At 50.4% G+C, this 20,401-nt stretch overlaps 2 protein-coding genes across 4 annotated transcripts; one reads left to right on the top strand and one right to left on the bottom strand.

Annotated features, from left to right (window-relative positions):
* The first annotated feature begins 3,684 nt into the window (after positions 1 to 3,684).
* Tor1b (torsin family 1, member B) lies at positions 3,685 to 14,819 on the top strand. Of its 3 annotated transcripts, none has more exons than XR_374100.2 (5): positions 3,685 to 3,969; positions 4,498 to 4,763; positions 6,514 to 6,699; positions 7,194 to 7,321; positions 7,558 to 9,761. XR_374100.2 is itself a non-coding variant. In XM_017318972.2 (5 exons), exons 1-5 carry the CDS (start codon positions 3,771 to 3,773, stop codon positions 13,852 to 13,854), a joined length of 816 nt encoding a protein of 271 aa, XP_017174461.1. In that variant the 5' UTR covers positions 3,685 to 3,770; the 3' UTR covers positions 13,855 to 14,819. The 3 variants fall into 3 exon arrangements, 2 of the variants coding, with proteins under 2 accessions (XP_017174461.1, NP_598434.2); XM_017318972.2 differs by lacking the exon at positions 7,558 to 9,761 and adding an exon at positions 13,808 to 14,819 and having other exon boundaries at positions 6,524 to 6,699; NM_133673.3 differs by having other exon boundaries at positions 3,747 to 3,969; positions 6,524 to 6,699.
* Positions 11,307 to 18,664, bottom strand: Tor1a (torsin family 1, member A (torsin A)). Its single transcript, NM_144884.2, has 5 exons — positions 18,420 to 18,664; positions 17,836 to 18,101; positions 14,440 to 14,615; positions 14,221 to 14,348; positions 11,307 to 11,943 (listed from the first exon to the last, which is right to left on the bottom strand). The coding sequence occupies exons 1-5, from the start codon at positions 18,598 to 18,600 to the stop codon at positions 11,693 to 11,695; spliced, it is 1,002 nt and encodes a 333-aa protein (NP_659133.1). The 5' UTR covers positions 18,601 to 18,664; the 3' UTR covers positions 11,307 to 11,692.
* Positions 18,665 to 20,401: the final 1,737 nt, after the last annotated feature.

Consider the following 20,401-nt stretch of genomic DNA (forward strand, 5'->3'; position numbering starts at 1 on the left):
AAAAAAGCCAGGCACTGCTGTATGCTTGCCTTTGTAACCCCAGCAACGGGGGATAGAGGAATGGAGCCGGGTGGGTCCCTGGAGCTCACTTCAGAGTCTATGAGAGATCTTGTCTCAAAATAGAAGACAAAGGACAAGAAAAGGTGAAGCCCAAAAGAGAGAAGGCAGAAGGTCAGACACAGGTGTGAAGTCCTTTAATCTTAGTGCTGGGGAGGCAGAGGCAAGTGGATCTCAGATCTCTGAGTTTAAGTCTCAAAACCAGCCTGGTCAACATAGCTAGTTCCCAAGCAGCCAGGGAAATGTATTGAGATGCTGTCTTGAAAAAAAAAATGTGGAGAGGGACTTGACAAAGACACCAACTGCTGACCTGAACACAAATACTCAGAGGCATGTGTAGGCACACATGGGGGGGGGGGTAAGGAGACAGAGAGAGCGAGAGAGAGAGAGAGAGAGAGAGAGAGAGAGAGAGAGAGAGAGAGAGCTGGGCTGGCTGGGTCCTCACTGTCACACATGCACATGGGCTTACTGTGAGACTCCTCCTTGTCCTTTCAAACCTTCTACATGAAGAACACAGCAAGGGGGCGCCACCTTGGAAGCAAGCATTTCACCTGATGCTGAGTCTCTAGTTCTCAGATCTTGGTCACCCAAACCTCCAAAACAGACAAAACCATGTGACCTGTACACCTAAGGGCTGAATGGTCCTCCTCTCCCACCTACCCTCCATCTGCCTCTGTGGTGTTCTTGCCCCTCAGGAAGCTTTCCCTAGCTCCTCTTGGCTCCACATCTGGGCACTCTCAAGTCTCTTTCTCTGCCTTCCATTGCTTGTGAGCAGCAGGCCACTGGCTGCTTCCTCCGGGACATTGTTTCAGCCATAGAACTGGTCCCTTCCTGTCTATGGACTTGTCCTTTGCTAGCTCAATGTAGTTCCAAAGTGATCAGAATGTAACAGGCACTGTCTCCTTGCTTAGAAGTTCCTCAAGGTGACACTAAAGCATGGTGAAGCCTGGCAATCAATTCTGCCTTCATTACATCTCTTTTCTTGTCTCCTTCCTTCCTTCCTCCCTCCCTCCCTCCCTCCCTCCCTCCCTCCCTCCCTCCCTCCCTCCCTCCCTCCCTCCCTCTCTCCCTCCCTGTGTGTGTGTGTGTGTGTGTGTGTGTGTGTGTGCATACAGTGTCTTACATAGCCCATACTGGCCTCTAATTCACTGTGTAGCCAAGGATGGCTTTTAACCCCCATCTTCTAGCCTCTATCTCTCAGTTGTTGAGGTTACAGGTAGCTACACTGTTTTGGTTGTTTTGTTTTTTGAGACAGGGCCTGGAACTCACTTTGTAGATCAGGCTAGCCTCAAATGCAAAGATCTGCCTATCTCTGCCTCCTGAGTGCTGGGATTAAAGGCATGAGCTTATTGTCAGCTTTTACAGTGTCCTATTTTAGACTGCTAAAATAGACTCCAGAGCCGGGCGATGGTGGCACACACCTTTAATCCCAGCACTTGGGAGGCAGAGGCAGGCAGATTTCTGAGTTCGAGGCCAGCCTGGTCTACAAAGTGAGTTCCAGGACAGCCAGGGCTATACAGAGAAACCCTGTCTCGAAAAAACAAAAAAATAAAATAAAATAAAATAGACTCCAGCCATCATCCTAACCCTGCAGTCAGCTTGGACTCCTGAAGCAGGGCTGATCAATCAGTCACATTATGGCAAGGAACTTACACCAACCCCAGGCATGGGCGAGCAAACATGTCATCCTGTGAGTGTGGTTTTCTCTGAAGGGACGGCTGGATCAATCTTTTGAGAACTGATTTGTTCCTTCAAACAGTATGGACTCCTGTGAGCCATCATTCAAACCTAGACCTGAGATAATGATCAACCAGACCACCCTTTGACCAGGACAGCTTACCTATGCATGCCTCTTGTCCCTTGTCCCAATTCTTCCTCTATGTAAACCTGAAGCTCATGGCAGTGTCCAGAAGATGGACTTGGGGGTCACCTGCCCCCACCATCTGCTCCTACTCCCAATGAGACACCTGAGTAGAAACTCTTTTATCTGCTTTTCACTCATAAGCATCTCTTTAATTAGCATGCTGGGACAGGAGACTGAGATTAGCCTGCTGGGGCTCTGGGGCCTTACCTTTTTGCCCTATCCCCCCAGAAATAAGGACAGTCGTGGTCAGTGGCTCTGTTGTGAGGTCAGGAGCCATACCTGACCTATTCCCTGCTGTAAGCCTGGTATATGGGTATATGTGCTTTATATAGTGTTGGGCCTGACACACAGCCAGAGTTCACGAGTTATTTATTGCACATTAGTTACTAAAGGAACTCAACCAAGTTTGGCAAAGTCTGGACCAAGTATGTATGGACAATCTATTTCCTTGGGGAATGATCTTCAAGTTGGCTGTATTGTCCCTATTAAAAGCCTGTGGCAGCCAGGCGGTGGTGGCGCACACCTTTAATCCCAGCACTTGGGAGGCAGAGGCAGGCGGATTTCTGAGTTCGAGGCCAGCCTGGTCTACAGAGTGAGTTCAAGGACAGCCAGGGCTCCGCAGAGAAACCCTGTCCCAAAAACAAAACAAAACAAAACACCCAAACAAACAAACAAACAAAAAGGAAAAAAGCCTGTGGCTTCAAATTCTATATCAAGTTGATATAATGAAGGCGTGTGGAGGAGTAATCACACATTTCAGACGGGCTGTTTACAAACTCTACTCTTTACATAAACCACACCACTGCTTGTTTTCTGCATGACCAACTTCGTCGGTTTTTGATTAATACCTCTAATCTTCAGCATAGGCAAAGGCTTTCCCTGCCCCACAGTACCTGGACTTTGATGACTCAGTAGTCCTTGTCCCCTTGCTTGCCTCCCCTACAGCCTGTGTGTCCTGAAAGGCAGGACCAACTCTACTCCATGGATGAATTCCCAGCGGGCAACCTGGGGCCCACTGTGTGGTATGCGCATAGACAAATGTCTGTCTCCCTTGTGAATCCCCCACAGGTGTCCCTATGTGCGTTACATCCCTAGTGCTCAGCCCTGTCTCTCTCACAACAAGCACACATTATTGTTGCTATTATTATTATTATTATTTTATTTATTTATGTATTATCTTATATGTATGTGCACGCCTGAGCTTCTGTACAGCACCGTATACGTGGAGGTGCCCACAAAGCTCGGAGGAAAAGTTCTGGAGGTACAGGCAATCATAAGCCACCAGATGTGGATGCTGGGAGCCCAATCTGGGCTTTTGATTTTTATGTGTGCATAATTTTCCAATAATTTTATTATGTTGTGTGTATGATTGTTTTGCTTGCGTGTATGTCTGTGTCCCGTGTGTGTGTGTGCAGTGCTTACAGAGGCCAAAAGAGAGTGGCAGAACCCCTGGAACTGGTTAGAGACCGTCACAAAACAGGAATGTGGGTGCTTGGAAGTGAACCCAGGTCCTCAGGAAGAGCTAGTCAGTGCCCCTAACAACTGATCCATCTCTGCGTTCTCTCCCTCTCTCCGTCTCCTGTGTGTGTGTGTGTGTGTGTGTGTGTGTGTTTGTATAACAAACCAACCAACAAACAAACAGGACCTCTAAAAGATAGGAATGAAATTCCTTTAATGGTCTCTAGAGGGTTTCCTGACACTCACAACGTTGGTGACAATAATCTCCCCGCCCCTTTCCAACAAGGCGGCTTTCTAGCTAAGCGGAAGTGACAGCGCCGTACCGGAAGTTCAGTCCCTGGGACTGAATCCTGCGCTCGGAGCGCAGCCGCACGGTGCTTCCCTGCGTGCGATGAGACGAATCGGAGCGTTTGGGGGCTCCACGGCCCTGTGGGCGCTGCTGGCCGCCCACGTGGCGGGGGCGTTCGAGCCCGTAAGCGTGGGCATCGCCATCGGGGCCGTGTCGGCGCTCACCGGCTACCTGTCCTATACCGATTTCTACTGCCGCTTCACCGAGTGCTGCCATGAGGAACGGCCCCTCAACACGTCGGGTATGTGCCCGCGGGCCGGTCGGGGCGGGCGGGAGGGCACTGGGAGCTTGGCTCCCGCTCCTGCTGGATGCGGCGCCGCGGGAGACACACACGGCCGGGACCTCGCCACACCTTTGCAGGCCTTGCAATGACCACCTGGAGAACTGAACGCAACGGGGCCAGCTGGTGCGCCCCGCCAGGGGGTGCCAGGCGTGGAGCTCCATCCAGAAAGCCCGCCTGTTGCTCTTGCTGTTTGTTTGTTTTTTTTTCGAGCCATCAGGGGTGGCGGGAAAGCTAGCCCGGAGCACAGCCGCCAAATGGTTCTTCCCTGGATGAAAGAATCTGTGTAGCTTGTTTGACATTTAGATGTTAAGGAGAACTGGCACTTAAGGATCTGACTGTAGGTCCTTATGATTCTGGCTCTGATCTGTGAGATCTCTGCATTTTTCATCCCTTCTGGCCCTGCTGGATCAGTCGCTAACTGTGCCTCTGACTCAGGTACTTTTTTAACCTGTGTTTTTCTCTTTGTTCCGGTGCGGGCCTCCGCAGCCCTCAAGCTGGACTTGGAAGAGAAGCTGTTTGGACAGCACCTTGCCACCGAAGTGATTCTCAAGGCATTGACTGGCTTCAGGAACAACAAAAATTCCAAGAAACCATTGACTCTGTCCTTGCACGGCTGGGCTGGCACGGGCAAGAATTTTATCAGCCAGATTGTGGCTGAAAACCTTTATCCAAAAGGCCTGAAGAGTAACTTTGTCCACCTGTTCGTCTCTACTTTGCACTTCCCTCATGAGCAGAAGATAAAGGTGTACCAGGCAAGAAAACCTACCGATTTTTGATCATATGCCTGGGGTACTTTACTCAGTAGCTCTGGCCTCTGCTTTTCTTTCTCTGCCTTGAAGTGCTCCATCTGGCCTCTGCTTTGCTTTCTGCTATTTATTTGACTGAGTTTTACTGTGTAGGTCTGGCAGGCCTGGAACTCACAGAGATCTACCTACCTCTGCCCTCCAAAGGCTGGGATTAAATGCCTAGCCTCTCTTTATTTATACTTTCTGAGACAGTGCCTCATCGTGTAGTCCAGGCTGGCTTTGGTGTTAGGGATCCAGCTTTCTGAGGGCTGAGATCAACAGGCATCTATCAATTTGCCCAGTTTATGGCATGTGGGAGAGAGGGTGGTTTTAGACAGGGTCTAATGTAGCCCAGGTTGGCTTCAAACTCACTATAAATAGCAGAGGCTGGCTTTGAACTTCTGATCCTCCTACCTTCAACTTCCAAGTGCTGGGATTATAGGTGTGTCCCATCTTCTTTGTTTCTAAAATTGCTATTCCAAAATAATCCAGTGAGGTAGGGGATGCTATGATCATTTAAAGATGGAGCCAACTAGTGTAGGGGTGAGGTGGGGTGGGGTATCATTCCTGGGATAGGGGGAGGGAGGAGGGGACTGAAATCAGAGAAAGTGGACAAGAGAGGCAAGGTGACTTGTCCCTCACAACCTGAACTCCTCACCTCCTGTCTCCAGGCCTCTGCCTTAGGCACTCATAAAGGGATTTCCATTCCCAGCAGGGCACAGGGTGTTAGGTAGGGCGGCCTTAGATAGTTTGCTTGGGCATGGCCACATCTAAAACTTGCCACCTCTGTCTGCTGCCCGTGTGAGTCGGAAGCAAAGCTCCAGCCTGGTTTTCCTTGTGAGATCTCTGCATTTTTCATCCCTTGAATCTGATGTAAATGACTATCTTGCTTATTGGTGTTTGACCCCCTGCTGGACGGAGCTAGCAAACAGAAACCCCATCGAAGGAGGAAAGGAAACTGTTGTCAGCCAGGGAGGAGTGCCAGAAGGAAGGGTTTATTTGAAGGTGCTGAGGAAGTGCTGTGCCACCAAGCTACCCGTCGCCACCATGAAGTTATGTTCATGTTTTCCAGATTTTATTATAGATCTCTTGAAGTACAGTATTTGCAGTGGGAAGTCTGTAGTTGTGGCCTTTCCCACTTAGGGGATGAGAAGTTGTTGCTTGGGTGTTTCAATAAAGCAAGGGTGCTAGGGAGGTAGCTCAGGGTTTCTCATTCCAGCCAGGGCAGCACCTTCACTCACTGTGTCAGTTCAGAGCCTCGGCCCCCTGCATTGTGCAGATCTGAATCCAGTTGTCATTTCTGTGTGCCTGTTGTCTCGGCTTCTTTTCCTGTTGCTGTGATGAAATACCTTGACAGAGCTACTCAGGGACTCTCTCCTTCCGCCTCGCTTGGGCCTGTACGCAGAGGTGTGTCAGTGGCTGTATGCAGAGGTGTATCAGTGGCTGTATGCAGAGGTCTATCAGTGGCTGTACACAGAGGTGTGTCAGTGGTGGTTTGTATCAGTGGTGTTTTTTGGAAGTCAGTTCTCTCCTTTTAGCCATTTGGGTCCCAGGGATTCAAGTCAAGTGGCCAGGCTTTGATGGCTAGTGCCTTTCCACTTGTGGGAAAGTGTCATCTGCTTTGTGGGGGCAGTATGCAGTTGGTAGCTTCCCGAGGCCCAGGCAGCACCCCCACTCCATCCTCTGGAACATCCTCTGAGCTGCCTCTCTCTTTGAGGTTGGTCCAGGACCAGCTCCAGAAGTGGATCCGAGGCAATGTGAGTGCGTGTGGCAGCTCCGTCTTCATCTTTGACGAGATGGATAAGTTGCATCCTGGGATCATTGATGCAATCAAGCCCTTCCTGGACTACTATGAGCAGGTGGATGGGATTTCCTACCGCAGAGCCATCTTCATCTTCCTCAGGTCAGCCAACAAGGCTTCTTGGGGACCTCCAAGTGCTAGGATGAGGTTCTCCTGGCCATCCGGGACAGAAGTGCCAGCTTGACAAAGCCATAGGCTCACCTGTCATTTCTCACTTCCCAGTGTCACTCTGGCATAGAAAGGGAGTTGGGGATGAGCCAGAGTGGTCCTCTGGCCCGGCGCTGGGTGCCCCTGCCAGCCACTCTGAGTTCTAAACACTGCATTTACATTGCTTGCAGACAGACAAGCCTTTTGTCCTTGTCTGGTAGCACACTGCAAATAGTCCTGACTTAAAGCTTTGGGAGGACTAGAAATGTAGCACCCCTGGGAGCTGGAGTGTCACATAGTGCTATGATAGCACCTGTTTACCAGGCACAGGACCCCGGGGTCAGTTCTAGCCTTGAGAAGGAATAAAGCCTTGGGTGGGTGACTCCGGCAAGGAGACAGGCGTCTTTCACATGTGATATGGTCTTTGCATCCATCCCTGGCCAACTCAGCAATGCAGGAGGAGACCTGATCACTAAGACGGCCCTGGACTTCTGGCGGGCAGGAAGAAAAAGGGAGGAGATCCAGCTGAAGGACCTGGAGCCTGTGCTGTCTGTGGGCGTCTTCAACAACAAGCACAGTGAGTCCACTATGGAGCGGGGAACCCAGTGCTCGGCTGGCATTGAGTAGATTCTCAGCAGTGTGTCTTTTCGAAGCCAGCGATACCCTTGTTTGTGGCTTTGCTGCCACAGGGAGATTTCTTAGGGTATTTTGAGGGCACATGTCACTTGACAGAGTCTCTGGAAGGGTGAAGGCATGAAGGATGGGATATGGCTAGGTGGCAGTGACAGGAGACCCGCTTGTCTTGTTCTGCAGGTGGCCTGTGGCACAGTGGGCTAATAGACAAAAACCTCATCGACTATTTTATCCCCTTCCTGCCCTTGGAGTACAAACACGTGAAGATGTGTGTGCGGGCAGAGATGAGGGCCCGAGGGGCTGCCGTCGATGAGGACGTCGTCACCAGTGTGGCAGATGAAATGACCTTCTTCCCCAAGGATGAGAAGATCTACTCAGACAAGGGCTGCAAGACTGTGCAGTCCCGGCTGGATTTCCACTGAGCTCTTCATCCAGTGGAGTGGGAAGATTCAGGGGAACCTCCCACCCCGTTCCAGGCCTTGTCATGGAGCACTTTGAAGAGCCCCCTTGGGGCTTTGCACATTTGCACCTGTGGACTTGGGATGCTGTCAGTGCGGCATCTGAAGATGAACTTTAAGAATGCTCACACTTTACTGTGAATCAAGTGCCTAAAAAAAAAAAACCAAAACTGTCTGAACGCAGGCCAAAAGTCCTGTGTGGCCAACAGCACCCATGCCTCAGATGCCACTAATGGGCCTGCTGCACCCTGCTGTACCCTCAGGGAGGCAGGGTTTCCTACCACTGGGCTGTTTTTTTCTTTTCTGCCTTGACCTGGTAATCACAATTTCGGAAGCTGGTGGCACTGACAGATGCTCACTGCTAGAGGGGAGCATGTGGGCTTGACCTTGGCTGGACTGTCAGTGTGAGCAGTGGGGGCTCCCTCTGAGGCCCCTGGAGCACACAGGGACACAGAGCCTTTGAGTTTATGCCTTCTGTTCGCTACTGCTCGCAGCCCTGGCTGTGGGATGCTCTGTCCAGTCTCCCACTGTGTATGGGTCACAACCTGCCTTGTACCTTGCCTATCAATTGTTAGATTCACCCAGCCTCATCCCTGCTTGCATCAGGATGAGCTGTCATTTTTGAAGGAGGTCTTTGGACCCTGTTTGCCTGTTACACTTGCTCTGAAGGTCAAGCTCCGATTTGCAGAACATGCATAGGAAGAGAAGCTCTAGGCTGGGGCTGACCTGGCCAAACCCCATGGGAAGGAGTGTGTCTGCTGTACACCAGAGATGCCGTTTTTTTTTTTTTTAAAGGACATGCACATATTTAAAATTTATATTTTTACTTCTAAAGCTTAGGTAATAAATGTAAGATGCCATGCATTTTAAAACCTAGGAAGTGCCACAAGTGCTGGGGCACACCTTTAATCCCAGCACTCTTGAGGCAAAGGCAGGTAGATTCTGGGAGTTTGAACCCAACCTTGTCTACTTAGTGGGTTCCAGGACAGCCAAGACTACACAGCCCTTTTTCAAAAAATAAAGACCTAGGAAGGACATAAAATAGAATGAGGCTTATTCTCAGGTTTTTAACGTTGCTGGATATGGGGCACAATACCCATGATCCCAGCAGGAAGATCAGGGTTCAGGGTTCCTCAGCTGGCTTGAGTTTAAGAACTGCCTGAGTTACATGAAACTCAAAAGAAAAAAAAAAAGGGTCTTATTGTTAATTGTGTAGAGAGTAGAACTATACTGGCACAACTCAGCTTGTGGGTTCTGGGTGTAATCTCAGGATGACGCCTTGAGTGGCATCTGGGCTGCTCTGACTGTAGGGAGCTGAGCCTGTGAGCCTATCCTTGTGAACCATTCTGTCCTACAGTTGCTATGCAGCTGCAGACATGGAAACTCTGCCATGTTTTTATACAATGTGGTAGAATGGCTATTTTTATAACACGGAAATGCCTTAAAGAGAATCACAGCTTGTCACTTAGAAATGCCACGCTGAGCTGGGTGTGGTGGTGCTCACCTTTAGTCCCAGAACCTGTGAGGCCATGGCAGGACTGTCTCAAGTTTGAGGCAAGCCTAGGCTACACAAGGGAATGCCAGGCCAGTGGTGTGCATGCCTGCAATCCTAGCACTTCGGAAGAGGAGTTTAAAGTTAGTTGAGCTACGTACAGAGAGACCCTGTCTCAAAGCAGGAAGCAAACCAAAACGTGCCAAGGTGAGGGTGACTTTCAGGCCATAGTCTTGGACTGGAGCCGAGTTACTGTTTGTGACCTGTTGGGCTCCCGGTTTTCTGTTTACAGTGATGTAATACGTGGACACGTGTTGGCCACCTTTGGACTGCTGTTACTGATCTCCAACTTTGAAAGGCCTGGTGTGGCCTGCCCCAGCCTCCCTGTGAGAACAGAGATGGACGCAAGATAATAAAAGCATTGCGAGACGTAACTTTCCTGAGCTTTTCCTTGTCTGTGTGGTAGTGCACGGAGCTCAGAATCAAGGCTCTGGAGCGGCCCGCGGCCTTCCTCACCTGCATGTGCAGGTTGACCCCATCACGCAGAAATCAATGTTTGCTTTGAATGCTGTTACCCACACACATAGGACGAGGCAATATCTGGTGCTGGAGAGCTTCCTCGGGTAGGTAAGGGCTTTTTCTGTGCTGTGTTTACATACACAAGGGGCAGGCAATCACATCTCTACATATGCCAACTTGGGCACCTTTCTTATTTCTCCACCTTCCAAACAGGCTCTGGAGCTCAGAGCCAGCTAGACAGGCTGGGTAGCAAGATATAGGAGCTACCAGAGTCAGGCTTTCCTACCACATAACATCCCCCCAACTGTGAGCAATCCGCAACTGCTGGGTCTGGGTCAGAACTCGACGCAGGCTCTGTGCCCTACTCTTGGCCCTCACACTCAGTGCCTTGGAGTTTGTGGTATTCTGGATGCTGTGGTGTCATTTTTTCCTACTCAGAGATGCCTTTTATCACGGTCTGATACCTGGCCACTGCTGAGAGACCGAGTTGCTGGATCTTCCTGCCCAGAACTGACAAGAGAACCCGATTCTAGGTCTGTCTGTTGGCCAGATCTCGGCGTAACTGTGCTAACCTCGCTTCTTGGCAGTACCGATACATGGCTGCCACAGGACAGAGCAGTCTGGAAGGGTAAGCCTCCGTACTGACATGCTGCTGCTCCCTTCCTTAGTTGGTGTCTGGGAGCCTGACACAGTGCCCACCTGTCCCATGCGGCCACATCTACAAAGACAGGCCTCAGCAGGACAGGAAGCCATGCTCCTCAGTCAGGGCTCAGTGCTTGGGCTCCATCTTCAGATGGGTGGTAAGACCTGACATGTTTCCTGGGGACTTGGAACCATCACTGGGAATCCTGGGCCGCCTGAAAAGGGGCCTTGAACAGGCTGGTAGCAGAGGCAGAGTGTGGTCCTGCCGGCAGTTGACCTTGTTTTGACGTCAGGCCCTTTTCTCCCTGCTAAACCCAGCCCTGTCAAGGCCTTGAATGACAACCACACCTACAGGAGCCCTGCCCCTTAGCAGGCGCTTTGTGCTGCATAAAACAAGCCTCTCTAGAGCTCTGTCAAGCCTGGCATCTGGAGTGGAACTGACGACCACTCAGGGTCATTAAGACAAATGGGCTTTCTGTTGTTTTTGAGACAGGGTTTCTCTCTCTCTTTTTTTTTTTTTTTTTTTTTTTTTCCGAGACAGGGTTTCTCTGTGTAGCTCTGGCTGTCCTGGAACTCACTCTGTAGACCAGGCTGGTCTCAGAAATCCGCCTGTCTGCCTCCCAAGTGCTGGGATTAAAGGCGTGCGCCACCACTGCCGGGAAAACTCACTTGTCTTATTACTAAGGAGTCCAGAGAAGAGCACAGAGGCACATCTGTGATCCAGTCTCACCTAACCACTCTATGGCCCCTGGCAGGGCTGCTTCAGGCCCCTTGTTCCTGAGATAACCATTCCATCCATGCAGCAGATGTCCAGGCTTGGGTTTCTGAAGTAGAAATACTGGTAATGTCATCCAACAGTTTCAAAAGACACACAAAGCCACCGCTGAAAGCTTCTTATAGTATTAAAAACCATTTTAAATAAAACGTTATCACATTTGCAGTAAAACTTACTTGTTCTGCCTCAAAACAGAAACACCTGAAATTAAAACATAATTTTAAAAAAATCACAAGTCCAGAATGCTGGGAGCTGCTTTCATCTCTGGAGGCTCCAGGAGCTTCAGGTCCATGTTGCATCTGTGGTCCCTACAGCGCGGTCACCTGCAGGCTCTGAGGAGCAGAAACAGGATTCTCCCGCTAACCTCAGCAGGAAGTGTCCAAGCCTCTTCTGGGGAGGAGCGGACTGACACAGCCCTGGCAGCCGGCCTCAGTCATCCAGGTAGTAGTCCAGCTTGGTGAACACAGTCTTGCAGCCCTTGTCAGAGAAGACCTTCTCCTCCTTGGGGAAGAACGTCATCTCTTCCGCTACCTTGCTGATGATGTCCTCATCTACTTCATAGCCTCGGGACTGCATCTCCACTCTGATGCACATTTTCAGGTGCTTGTACTCCAGGGGCAGGAAGGGGACAAAATAATCTATGAGGTTCCGGTCAATGAGGCTGCTGTGCCAGAAGCCACCTGGGAAAGACAGAAAGGTGACACATAACAATGATCGGTCCAGACAGGATAATTACCAGGTGTTCACTGGGGGCCATGCTACCCATCTCCATACAGTGAGGAAGAGAGACAAGCTGAGAACTGCCCATGAGTACTGCCTTGGGATGCAGCAGGGACAGCAAGGGCAGGGTGACATAAGGGGACACCTTTGGGGCTCATTAGTTAAGAATGCCTTTAACAGTGCACACCTCTAATGCCAGCACTCCTGAGGCAGAGGCAGGTGGATCTGAGTTCAAGGCCAGCCTGGTCTACAGAGTGAGTTCCAGGACAGCCAGGGCTAAACAGAGAAACCATGTTACACGAAAACAAACCAACATGAACACTTGTTGCTCACTGCAGAGGACCTGAGTTGGGTCCCAGTACGCCTCAGGCTGCTCACAACCACGTGCAACTCTGGGTCCAGGGATGCAAAACCTTCTCTGGATACTGACATACACATACATAGGCATACAAAAATGAGAAACACACAAAAAAGCTTTAAAACAGACACTTTAGAGCTCTGGGCTTGGAAAGGCCTCTCCTGTGTGCCTTTGAGATGGGAGGCAGACTAGATGGCCACTTGCACCACACTGTGCTGGGCCCCAGGCAGTGGTGAGAAGCTGGTGGACAGATTGGAAGAAGTTCGAAAAAAAGAGGTAAGGGAGAGCCAGCCACAGACTCCACCAGCCAATCTCCAACTAGAGCTTCCATAGCTGGACCTGCAATTAAGGAATCCACAGCTGCTGCCTGCCAGTTCCTAAACCCTGCAGAGCATTCCGGAAGCAACACCTAGACTTCCCTGAGTAATAAGGCGTGCCAGCAAGGCTGTGCACCTCAAGGGTCGGGATTCTGACAACATTTTCCCTACAAAAGTCTAGTTCTGCATAGCTCAGCCGTCCAGTCCTGGAAACACTTGATTCAGTACCTGCAGGATGCCCTAAAGAGCCCGTGACATGTCTTGGTGTCCTGCCTAGCCTATTAGTCTTTGTGCTCTGGCTCCCAATGCAAGCTGTGCAGAGAGCCCAGGGTCTGTTTTCTCAGAACGGTGCTCTGCACTGATGTACTTGGGGGAGGACCTGTGGCCACAGCAAAGAGCAAACCGACTGTGGAGCAGTCACCAGTGCCTCTGCGCCAGAACCCTAAGGGTGTAGCTGGGGGCATCTGCCTGGCTGGGGAGGTGACCCCGAGCACAAGCGCTCAGCAGAACCAGTGACTTCAAATGGTCACACGGCTTAAAAATACCAGCTGGGCTGGTGGTAGGGCAATTAGCTGGCGTGTGCACGGCCCTGGGTTTGAGTGTGAACCACATAAAAGCAAAAGTGTGAACCACATAAAAGCAAAACCACCCATATACCGCCAACTGAGATATGTGTCCTCAGCAAATGTCTCCCTTCAAGGTGGCCCAATGTGTCCTCCTCCCAAGACTGCTCTCATTGTCCACCCCAGCACTACTGTCTACCAGCCATGACAGAGTTCTCAATTATCCCTTATCCCTGCTACAGCCCCGCAGGAGCTCCTCCTGCCTTCACCACACAAGCACACCACGCACGCCCACACACACACAGTGCTGCCCATCAATCTGTTCTTCCTGTTGTGTGCAGCCATCCTTTATAGCATCAAGAGAGAGCAAAAAGGTTTGTCTTTTCTCAATATTCCATCTGCACAGAGTAACAGAACGCACTGTGCTAGCTAGTCACCTAACTTCAATGCGGATTTCTTGGTGAGCATGTTTCCAGTGGGGCCTGTAGCCTTTTGTCACCTCAACGACCTGGTGAGATAACCAGTGAGTAACCTTCGACCTGGTGAGATAACCAGTGAGTAACCTTCGTGGCTGTCTGCCTTGTAGGGTTCAAGGTCAAAGGTCTGCATGACAGTAGCCAGAGAAGCAGTTGAGCTGAGAGTCAAAAGCTCTGAGTACTGGCTGCCTGGTGCTGTACAAGATCCTCCTGCCGCCTGTGTCCTCGGTAAGAAGCAGCCAGCCAGCATCTACCTACCCCACAAGGTAGGGCAAGTGTCTGTGACAGAGGGAAGACACTGCAAAGGGAGAGGCCTTCCCTGTTACTGCCTCCTGCAGCCATCTGCAGTGGCCTTCTGCTTCAATTGCCTGCTCTTCCTCCACAAGGAATGTAGCGCAAACCCTGTCTTAACCAACTCATCTATAAAGCCTCCTGCAGCTCATTAACAGTGGTCACTCGAGGATTCCGTCGGGTCCGGGGAGCAGTAGGGGTGCACGGTTAGGGGGTGGACTGCCATACTTACTGTTCTTGTTATTGAAGACCGACACGGCCAGGGCGGGCTCCATGTCTCTGAGCTTGATTTCTTCCCTCTGCTTCCCACTTTTCCAGAAATCCAGAGCCACGTCTGTGATCCTCTCTGCCCCTGCATTGCTGCCGAAACAATTGCAGTGAGGAGGGACTGCACCTCTTCCCAAAGCCCCCAGCTCGAGGGTGTCCCACCATGTCCCAGCCACAGCCTCACCTGAGGAAGATGAAGATGGCTTTCTGATAGGAGACCTCATCTACCACATCGTAATAGTCTAGGAAAGGCTTGATGGCGTCGATGAGGCCGGCATGCATCTTGTCCATCTCATCAAAGATGAAGATGGAGCGAGCACAGGCGCTCACGTTGCCTCTGATCCACATCTGTAACTGGTCCTGAAGGACAAGGGGGCCCTTCAGTGTAACTGCGGGCTTCGACACCCACACCCAAGTTCTCCGAAATAATGACTCTGAGACTCAAGTATAAATGAAGAAATACTGGAGCCCAGAGTGTTGGCTCTGTTCCCCAACTAGCTCTTATCTCAATAATCCTGATTATTCTATTCTGTGAGTGTCACCCGGCAAGTTCTCTTTCCTTCAGTTTCATGTGTCTCTCCATCTGCAGTCTGGGGCCAATTTCCCATGCTTCCAACTCTATATCTCTGCCGATGTCCTACCTTCTAGTTCTGCCTCAGCTCATTGGCTAGTCAGCGTTTTTATTGACAGGTGAATGCTTCCACGCATTGCACAAATGATTCCTTCTACAATTAAGAGCTCAGGGGGGTAGGGAGGGGAGGCAGGGAAGTCGTCGACACAATGCTATCAGCTTTGGGTTTCTTTGTTTTTTGTGTGCATTTACCCAGAGCCTCACTAGTGCTAAACAAGCCCAGGCCCTCAGGACAATGGCTGTGTTTCTGGAGCACTGTGCTATGAGCATCACACCCATACACCTTTGGCCTCACAAGCACTTCCTGTGTGGATAGCATCATACCCATGCCACAGACGAGGACCCTGAGCTACAGAGCGCTTGCCTAAGAAAACGTAGTTAGGCTGAGGCAGGCTGGGATCTCAGCCCAACCCTGTCCTATGCCAACGCTCCAGGTTTGTGACCTTGTGTCAGCCAGGCACCAGCTCTGTCCTCACAATGTCACATCTATCCTGTGATGACAGCCTCTGGATGAGAGGCAGGAACCCACCATCACCTCAGCCCTTCCTCTGCAGTCCAGCCTGCAAAGCACTGACTCAATCAGAGGCTCCCTTAGGGAGTCTGAACTTGCTCGCTCGGCATCCTGGGAGGGGGTGACGAGGCTCTCCCGACCAGCAACACACTCTACGAATGCATTTGGAGATGGACACGGTGACATTCATTTGTGATCCTGCTGAGACAGAGCAAGAGCTCCAGGCCAGGGCTGGGAAGAAAGCTTAGTGGGGTAAAGTGCCTGTCTTACAAGCGCCCCTGAGAGGAAGCCAGGGAGAGCCCTAAGAGTACTGAGGAAGCAAAGACAGAAGCCATGGGACTTGCCTGGTAGGCAGGCCCAGGTCTCAATGACAGACCCTGTCTCAAAAAAATGTAGACAGATCCTGAGGCACATCACTAGAGACAGACATGTGTACACACATGATGACAAGCACACACAAACACAAAATTAAAAACAAACCAAACTAAAATGATGATGATGATAATAAACACAGTTCAGGCTGCAACAATGAGCTCATGGGCAGCGGGCTCAAGAATAAAGCAGACAAACGAGCCCACCTTATTTGTATTTGGTTGTTCGGTGGGGCAGATGCTAAAGAATGAAGTCAGAGCCTCAGTCACCCTAAGCCAGCCCCAGACAAACCCCAGCCAGGTTCGTATACACTGAGCCATCAAGGGGAGACACACAGACCTCTTAAAGCATCTTCCTGGGAAAACTGAGCCCAAATCCTACCTAGGGTGTAGGTATTTCCAGCCACCCTCCTCTTGAAGTGAGCTGGGGAAGGCAGCCATGTATCTTTCTAAAGAACACACGAACAGCTACACTGTACATCTATCTGCTTAGGGTGTTTCCACTGCTCTGTGACCACAATACAGTTCTCCTTTGTATCTAATGTAAGCAGCAACTCTGCAGGTATGGACCAGCTTCCCCTCCCAGCAGCGGTTCTCAACCTGTGTGTCGAGACCCCCGGGGCGCACTTATCAAATACCTGCAGATCAGATATTTGTGTTAAGATTCATAACAGTTACAAAATTACAGTTCTGAAGTAATACCGAAATCATTTTATGAGGAACTGAATTAAAGAGTCACAGCATTAGGAAGGTTGAGAAACTGCCTTAGAGGAACCTACAGTGACCTGAATCATGTGGCAACTCATGGTTCCATACAACTCACTCAGTCGTTAGAACTCCACAGAGAAGGTCTGCCCAGTCTCCTGCCCCAGACTGTGAGCAAGCGCCCACTGCTGCGAGACACCGTTCCAAGCTCTGTTAACTCAACATTTTTTGTTTTGTTTGTTTTGTTTTTCAAGACAGGGTTTCTCTGTGTAGCCCTGGCTGTCCTAGAACTCATGCTGTAGGCCAGGCTGGCCTCGAACTCAGAAATCTGCCTGCCTCTGCCTCCCAAGTGCTGGGATTAAAGGCGTGCGCCACCATGCCTGGCTATGACAACATTTTTGAATCTTCTCCCCAAAGCCATTGAGGAAATGATACTGAGCCCCTATTTTCTCCTCTTCCTCCACCTGACATCCTCTCCATTTCTGTTTTCAAACAGAAGCTTACTATGTAGCCCAGACTAACCTCAAAGGTGTGATCCTCCTGCCTCAGCCTGCTGGGAATACAGGTGTGTAGGAAAACACCCGCTGACCTCAGGCACCAAGATTAAACAACCTGCACAAAGCCACAGTTATGGCCACACAATGCTCAACAGAAAGGGGGTGCACTAACAGACTCGAGGTTGAAGCACCATTCTAAGATAAAGAATGTCCCTGCTCAAGTTAAGTGACAGCCCCTACTGCACAGCTGTAGGGAGGGAGGGACCGAACCTGAATTCAGGTGTGAGCCTGTTATCAGAATTAAACTCCAATAGCAGGTTGCAACAGCTGGGTCAAAGCAAACTTGGCCTCTAGGTTTCCTTTTCACAACAGGGGGCGGGGGGAGGCGACTCCTAAAGACCCTGGAGTTGTTATGTCCCCACTTCCCAGCCAAGTTGTCACCTTACCGAGTCACTTTATGAGTGTCACAGAGGCCACTCATAAAACTTTGGTGGTCTAACTGCTCTATGTATCTCAAACCCTTTGTAACTTACATATCTATCCCCCAGTGCACCCTCGCCACAGCGGGAGTTGTGGGAGTTGGGGTGGAGAGACATAATACAGAACTTCCCACATTCTGGGCAAGTGCTCTATGCCGAGCTACCCCCAGCTCTTGACAGTCCCCTTTAAAACACGGTAGCCTAGCTTCAGCTGTCATTCCTCCAAGGGATATGACCACTTCTGTGCACACCTTTTAAAGAGGAACTGACATACAGAGAGCCATGTTGTGGCTCACTCACTGACGTGGAATTCCCACATCCCACCCCACAACAGAGAAACCCCAATTCCGGGTCATCCGCGAAGGCGGTCAACTTAATGCTCTTGCCTTATACTGTGTGATGTTAGAGGCGTGGGGGAAGTGTAGCGTGGCCACAAACAGGTGTACATAGTCACTGTTCAGTCCGCCCTCGTAAATATTCTCCGCGATGATCTTGCTGGCGAAGTTTTTGCCGGTGCCCGTCCACCCGTGCAGAGAGAGGGTAAGGGGCTTCTTGGGCTTCGGGTTGCTTAGGAAACCAGACACGGCGTTTAGGATGACTTTTTTTGCAAGATGCTGTCCAAAGAGCTTGTTATCCAGATCTTTCTGCAGCGCTGAGAAAGGAAAGATCACTCTGGTCAGGAGAGAAACAAGCTGGCAAAAGGCAGCCCCATTTCCAGGACGTCAGGGCCCGCGGAGCCTGGTTTGGAGAGCGCTGAGGGACCCTGGTGCTGCGAACTCTGCCCTTCCTCGGGGTTGGCCCCAAAGCCAAGCGGAAGAGGTGCCGTGAGGCCGCCCCGGAGAGCTCCGCGCAGGGCTGACACCCTACCCCGGGCCCCGACCACTCATCTCTCAGGCCTCCGGCCAAAGTCTGGCCTGGCAGCGGCGCCATCCCCCTGCCGCAGCATCCCGGACGCCTGGTGCCCGCCTACCCTCCCGGCTGAGGCTCCGCATCTGGCCGCAGCACTCGGCGAAGAGGCAGTAGAGACGAGGGTAGGAGATATAGGTGGTGAGTACGCCGGCCAGGGCCAGACTCAGGCTGATGGGCTCCACCGCACGAACCACGCACGGCGCCAGCAGCAGCAGGGCCAGAGCGGCCCGGCCAAGCTTCATAACCGGACCCGCGCACCTTGCGCGCCCAGCGCCCGCCCAGCGCCCACCGTACCCCGCGCACCGCCCAGACTCGTATTTCCGGTTCCTGCTGGCGGGGCCGCCCTCTTTGTCCGGGGCAGGCAGTCTACCGACGCTAGTGGCTACCATCTTTGTTAAGGGCAAAGTCCCTTCTGCTTCTGAACCTTGATGTTACAGGAATAATATTGAGATTATAGGAATCAGGTGATGATGACTGCTGCCCTATCCCCATCAAGTAACAGTGTTTTAGAACCATTTTTTTTTAATGATGGGCGGAGAGATGGCTCAGCGGTTAAGAGCACTGACTGCTCTCCCAGAGGTTCTGAGTTCAATTCCCAGTAACCACATGGTAGCTCACAACCATCTGTAATGGGATCTGGTGCCCTCTTCTGGTGTGTCTGAAGACAGCGACAGTGTACTGACATACATGAAATAAATAAGTATTAAAAAAGAAATGACGCAGGCACCTGCGTGCATGTGGTGCTCATAAACTCATGTGGGCTTACACACATGCATAAATTAACATGTAAATGAATAAATTTTTAAAAATGAGAGGATAATATAGTGGGTTCCCACATGACCCCCCCCCAACGTGCGTCCCTATCATTAAATCTGACAGGTGCGGTGGGTGGTGTGCACCCTTAACCCCAACACTCTGTATGAGTTGGGGCCAGTCTACAAAGTTTCAAGCAGGTCAAAGCTGCATATTGGATCTTGTCGTTAAAACAAAACAAAACAAAACAGAACAAAACTGACATTTGAGGGCTGGGTATTGTAGCACACACCTTTAATCCCAGCACTCTGGGAAGTAGAGACAGGTGATTGTCTTGGATATCTGAGTTGGAGGCCACCCTGTCCTATACAAGGAATTCCAGGTGCAGTCAGGGCTACAGTGAGAGTCTGACATCTCAAAAAAAAAAAAAAGAGGGATCTGCATCTCATACTTGTTAAAAACCCATGACCAGTATTTTTTTTTAAAGATTTTATTTATTTATGTATGTGAGTATACTGACTTCAGACACACCAGAAGAGGGCATCAGATTTCCACTACAGATGGTTGTGAGCCACCATGTGGTTGCTGGGAATTGAACTCAGGACCTCTGGAAGAGCAGTCAGTGCTCTTAACCACTGAGCCATCTCTCCAGCCCCATGAGCAATATTATTAAATAAAGCCCATAGTTTCTTACCCAGTTTCTTCCTTAGGGAACTGTAGGAATAATGTTATTGTGCACTGTATAAGGATTATCCTTGTATTATTCACATGCTGATTGCTATGCCCTCATATATGGTTGCTATCCTTATTTTGAGAACTGCCTGTCATCAATGTTGTGTAAACATTGCTTCCTAATTATTCAGATTGGTCAATAAAGGGCTGATCAGCCAGTGACAGAACAGGAGAGAGGGAGGAAGTGGGGATTTAGCCATGAGGTGGGAAGTCCAGAAGACATCATAATCATAAAAAACAGCTGGAGCAGAGAAAGCCATAAAATACAACAAGTATCTCAAGGATTGTGGCTGTGAAGTAGTCAGATTAGCTTAAAGGACTAAAATAAACTAATACTGCTCAGTTGTTGTGCCTTAAACCTGTTAAATAAAATTAAATAGTCCTGTCTCAGTTATCTGGAAGCTAGTCGGCTTAAGAGCAAACTGTAACATTTATAAATTACCACTAACAGGGAACACTTTGAGCTCCCCACAGTGCTGACTCTCAGCTTCTCTTGGGTGCTCTTTAAATGACTTTGAGAGTTTTGAGAAATACTAGACACTTGGGGAAGGGGAGTTC

This window comes from Mus musculus, chromosome 2, assembly GCF_000001635.26.
Source record: "Mus musculus strain C57BL/6J chromosome 2, GRCm38.p6 C57BL/6J".
Taxonomy (NCBI): Eukaryota; Metazoa; Chordata; class Mammalia; order Rodentia; family Muridae; genus Mus; species Mus musculus.

Bases quoted from the DNA above. Each gene is read 5' to 3' on its own strand.
- Tor1b (NM_133673.3), top strand. From the start codon at position 3,771: ATGAGACGAATCGGAGCGTTTGGGGGCTCCACGGCCCTGTGGGCGCTG. The intron at 3,970-4,497 runs GTATGTGCCCGC...GGGCCTCCGCAG, and splicing joins ACGGCCCCTCAACACGTCGG to CCCTCAAGCTGGACTTGGAA. The intron at 7,322-7,557 runs GTGAGTCCACTA...CTTGTTCTGCAG, and splicing joins CGTCTTCAACAACAAGCACA to GTGGCCTGTGGCACAGTGGG.
- Tor1a (NM_144884.2), bottom strand. From the start codon at position 18,600: ATGAAGCTTGGCCGGGCCGCTCTGGCCCTGCTGCTGCTGGCGCCGTGC. The intron at 14,349-14,439 runs GTGAGGCTGTGG...TTGTTTCGGCAG, and splicing joins GCCATCTTCATCTTCCTCAG to CAATGCAGGGGCAGAGAGGA. The intron at 11,944-14,220 runs GTAAGTATGGCA...TGTCTTTCCCAG, and splicing joins GGTCTTCAATAACAAGAACA to GTGGCTTCTGGCACAGCAGC.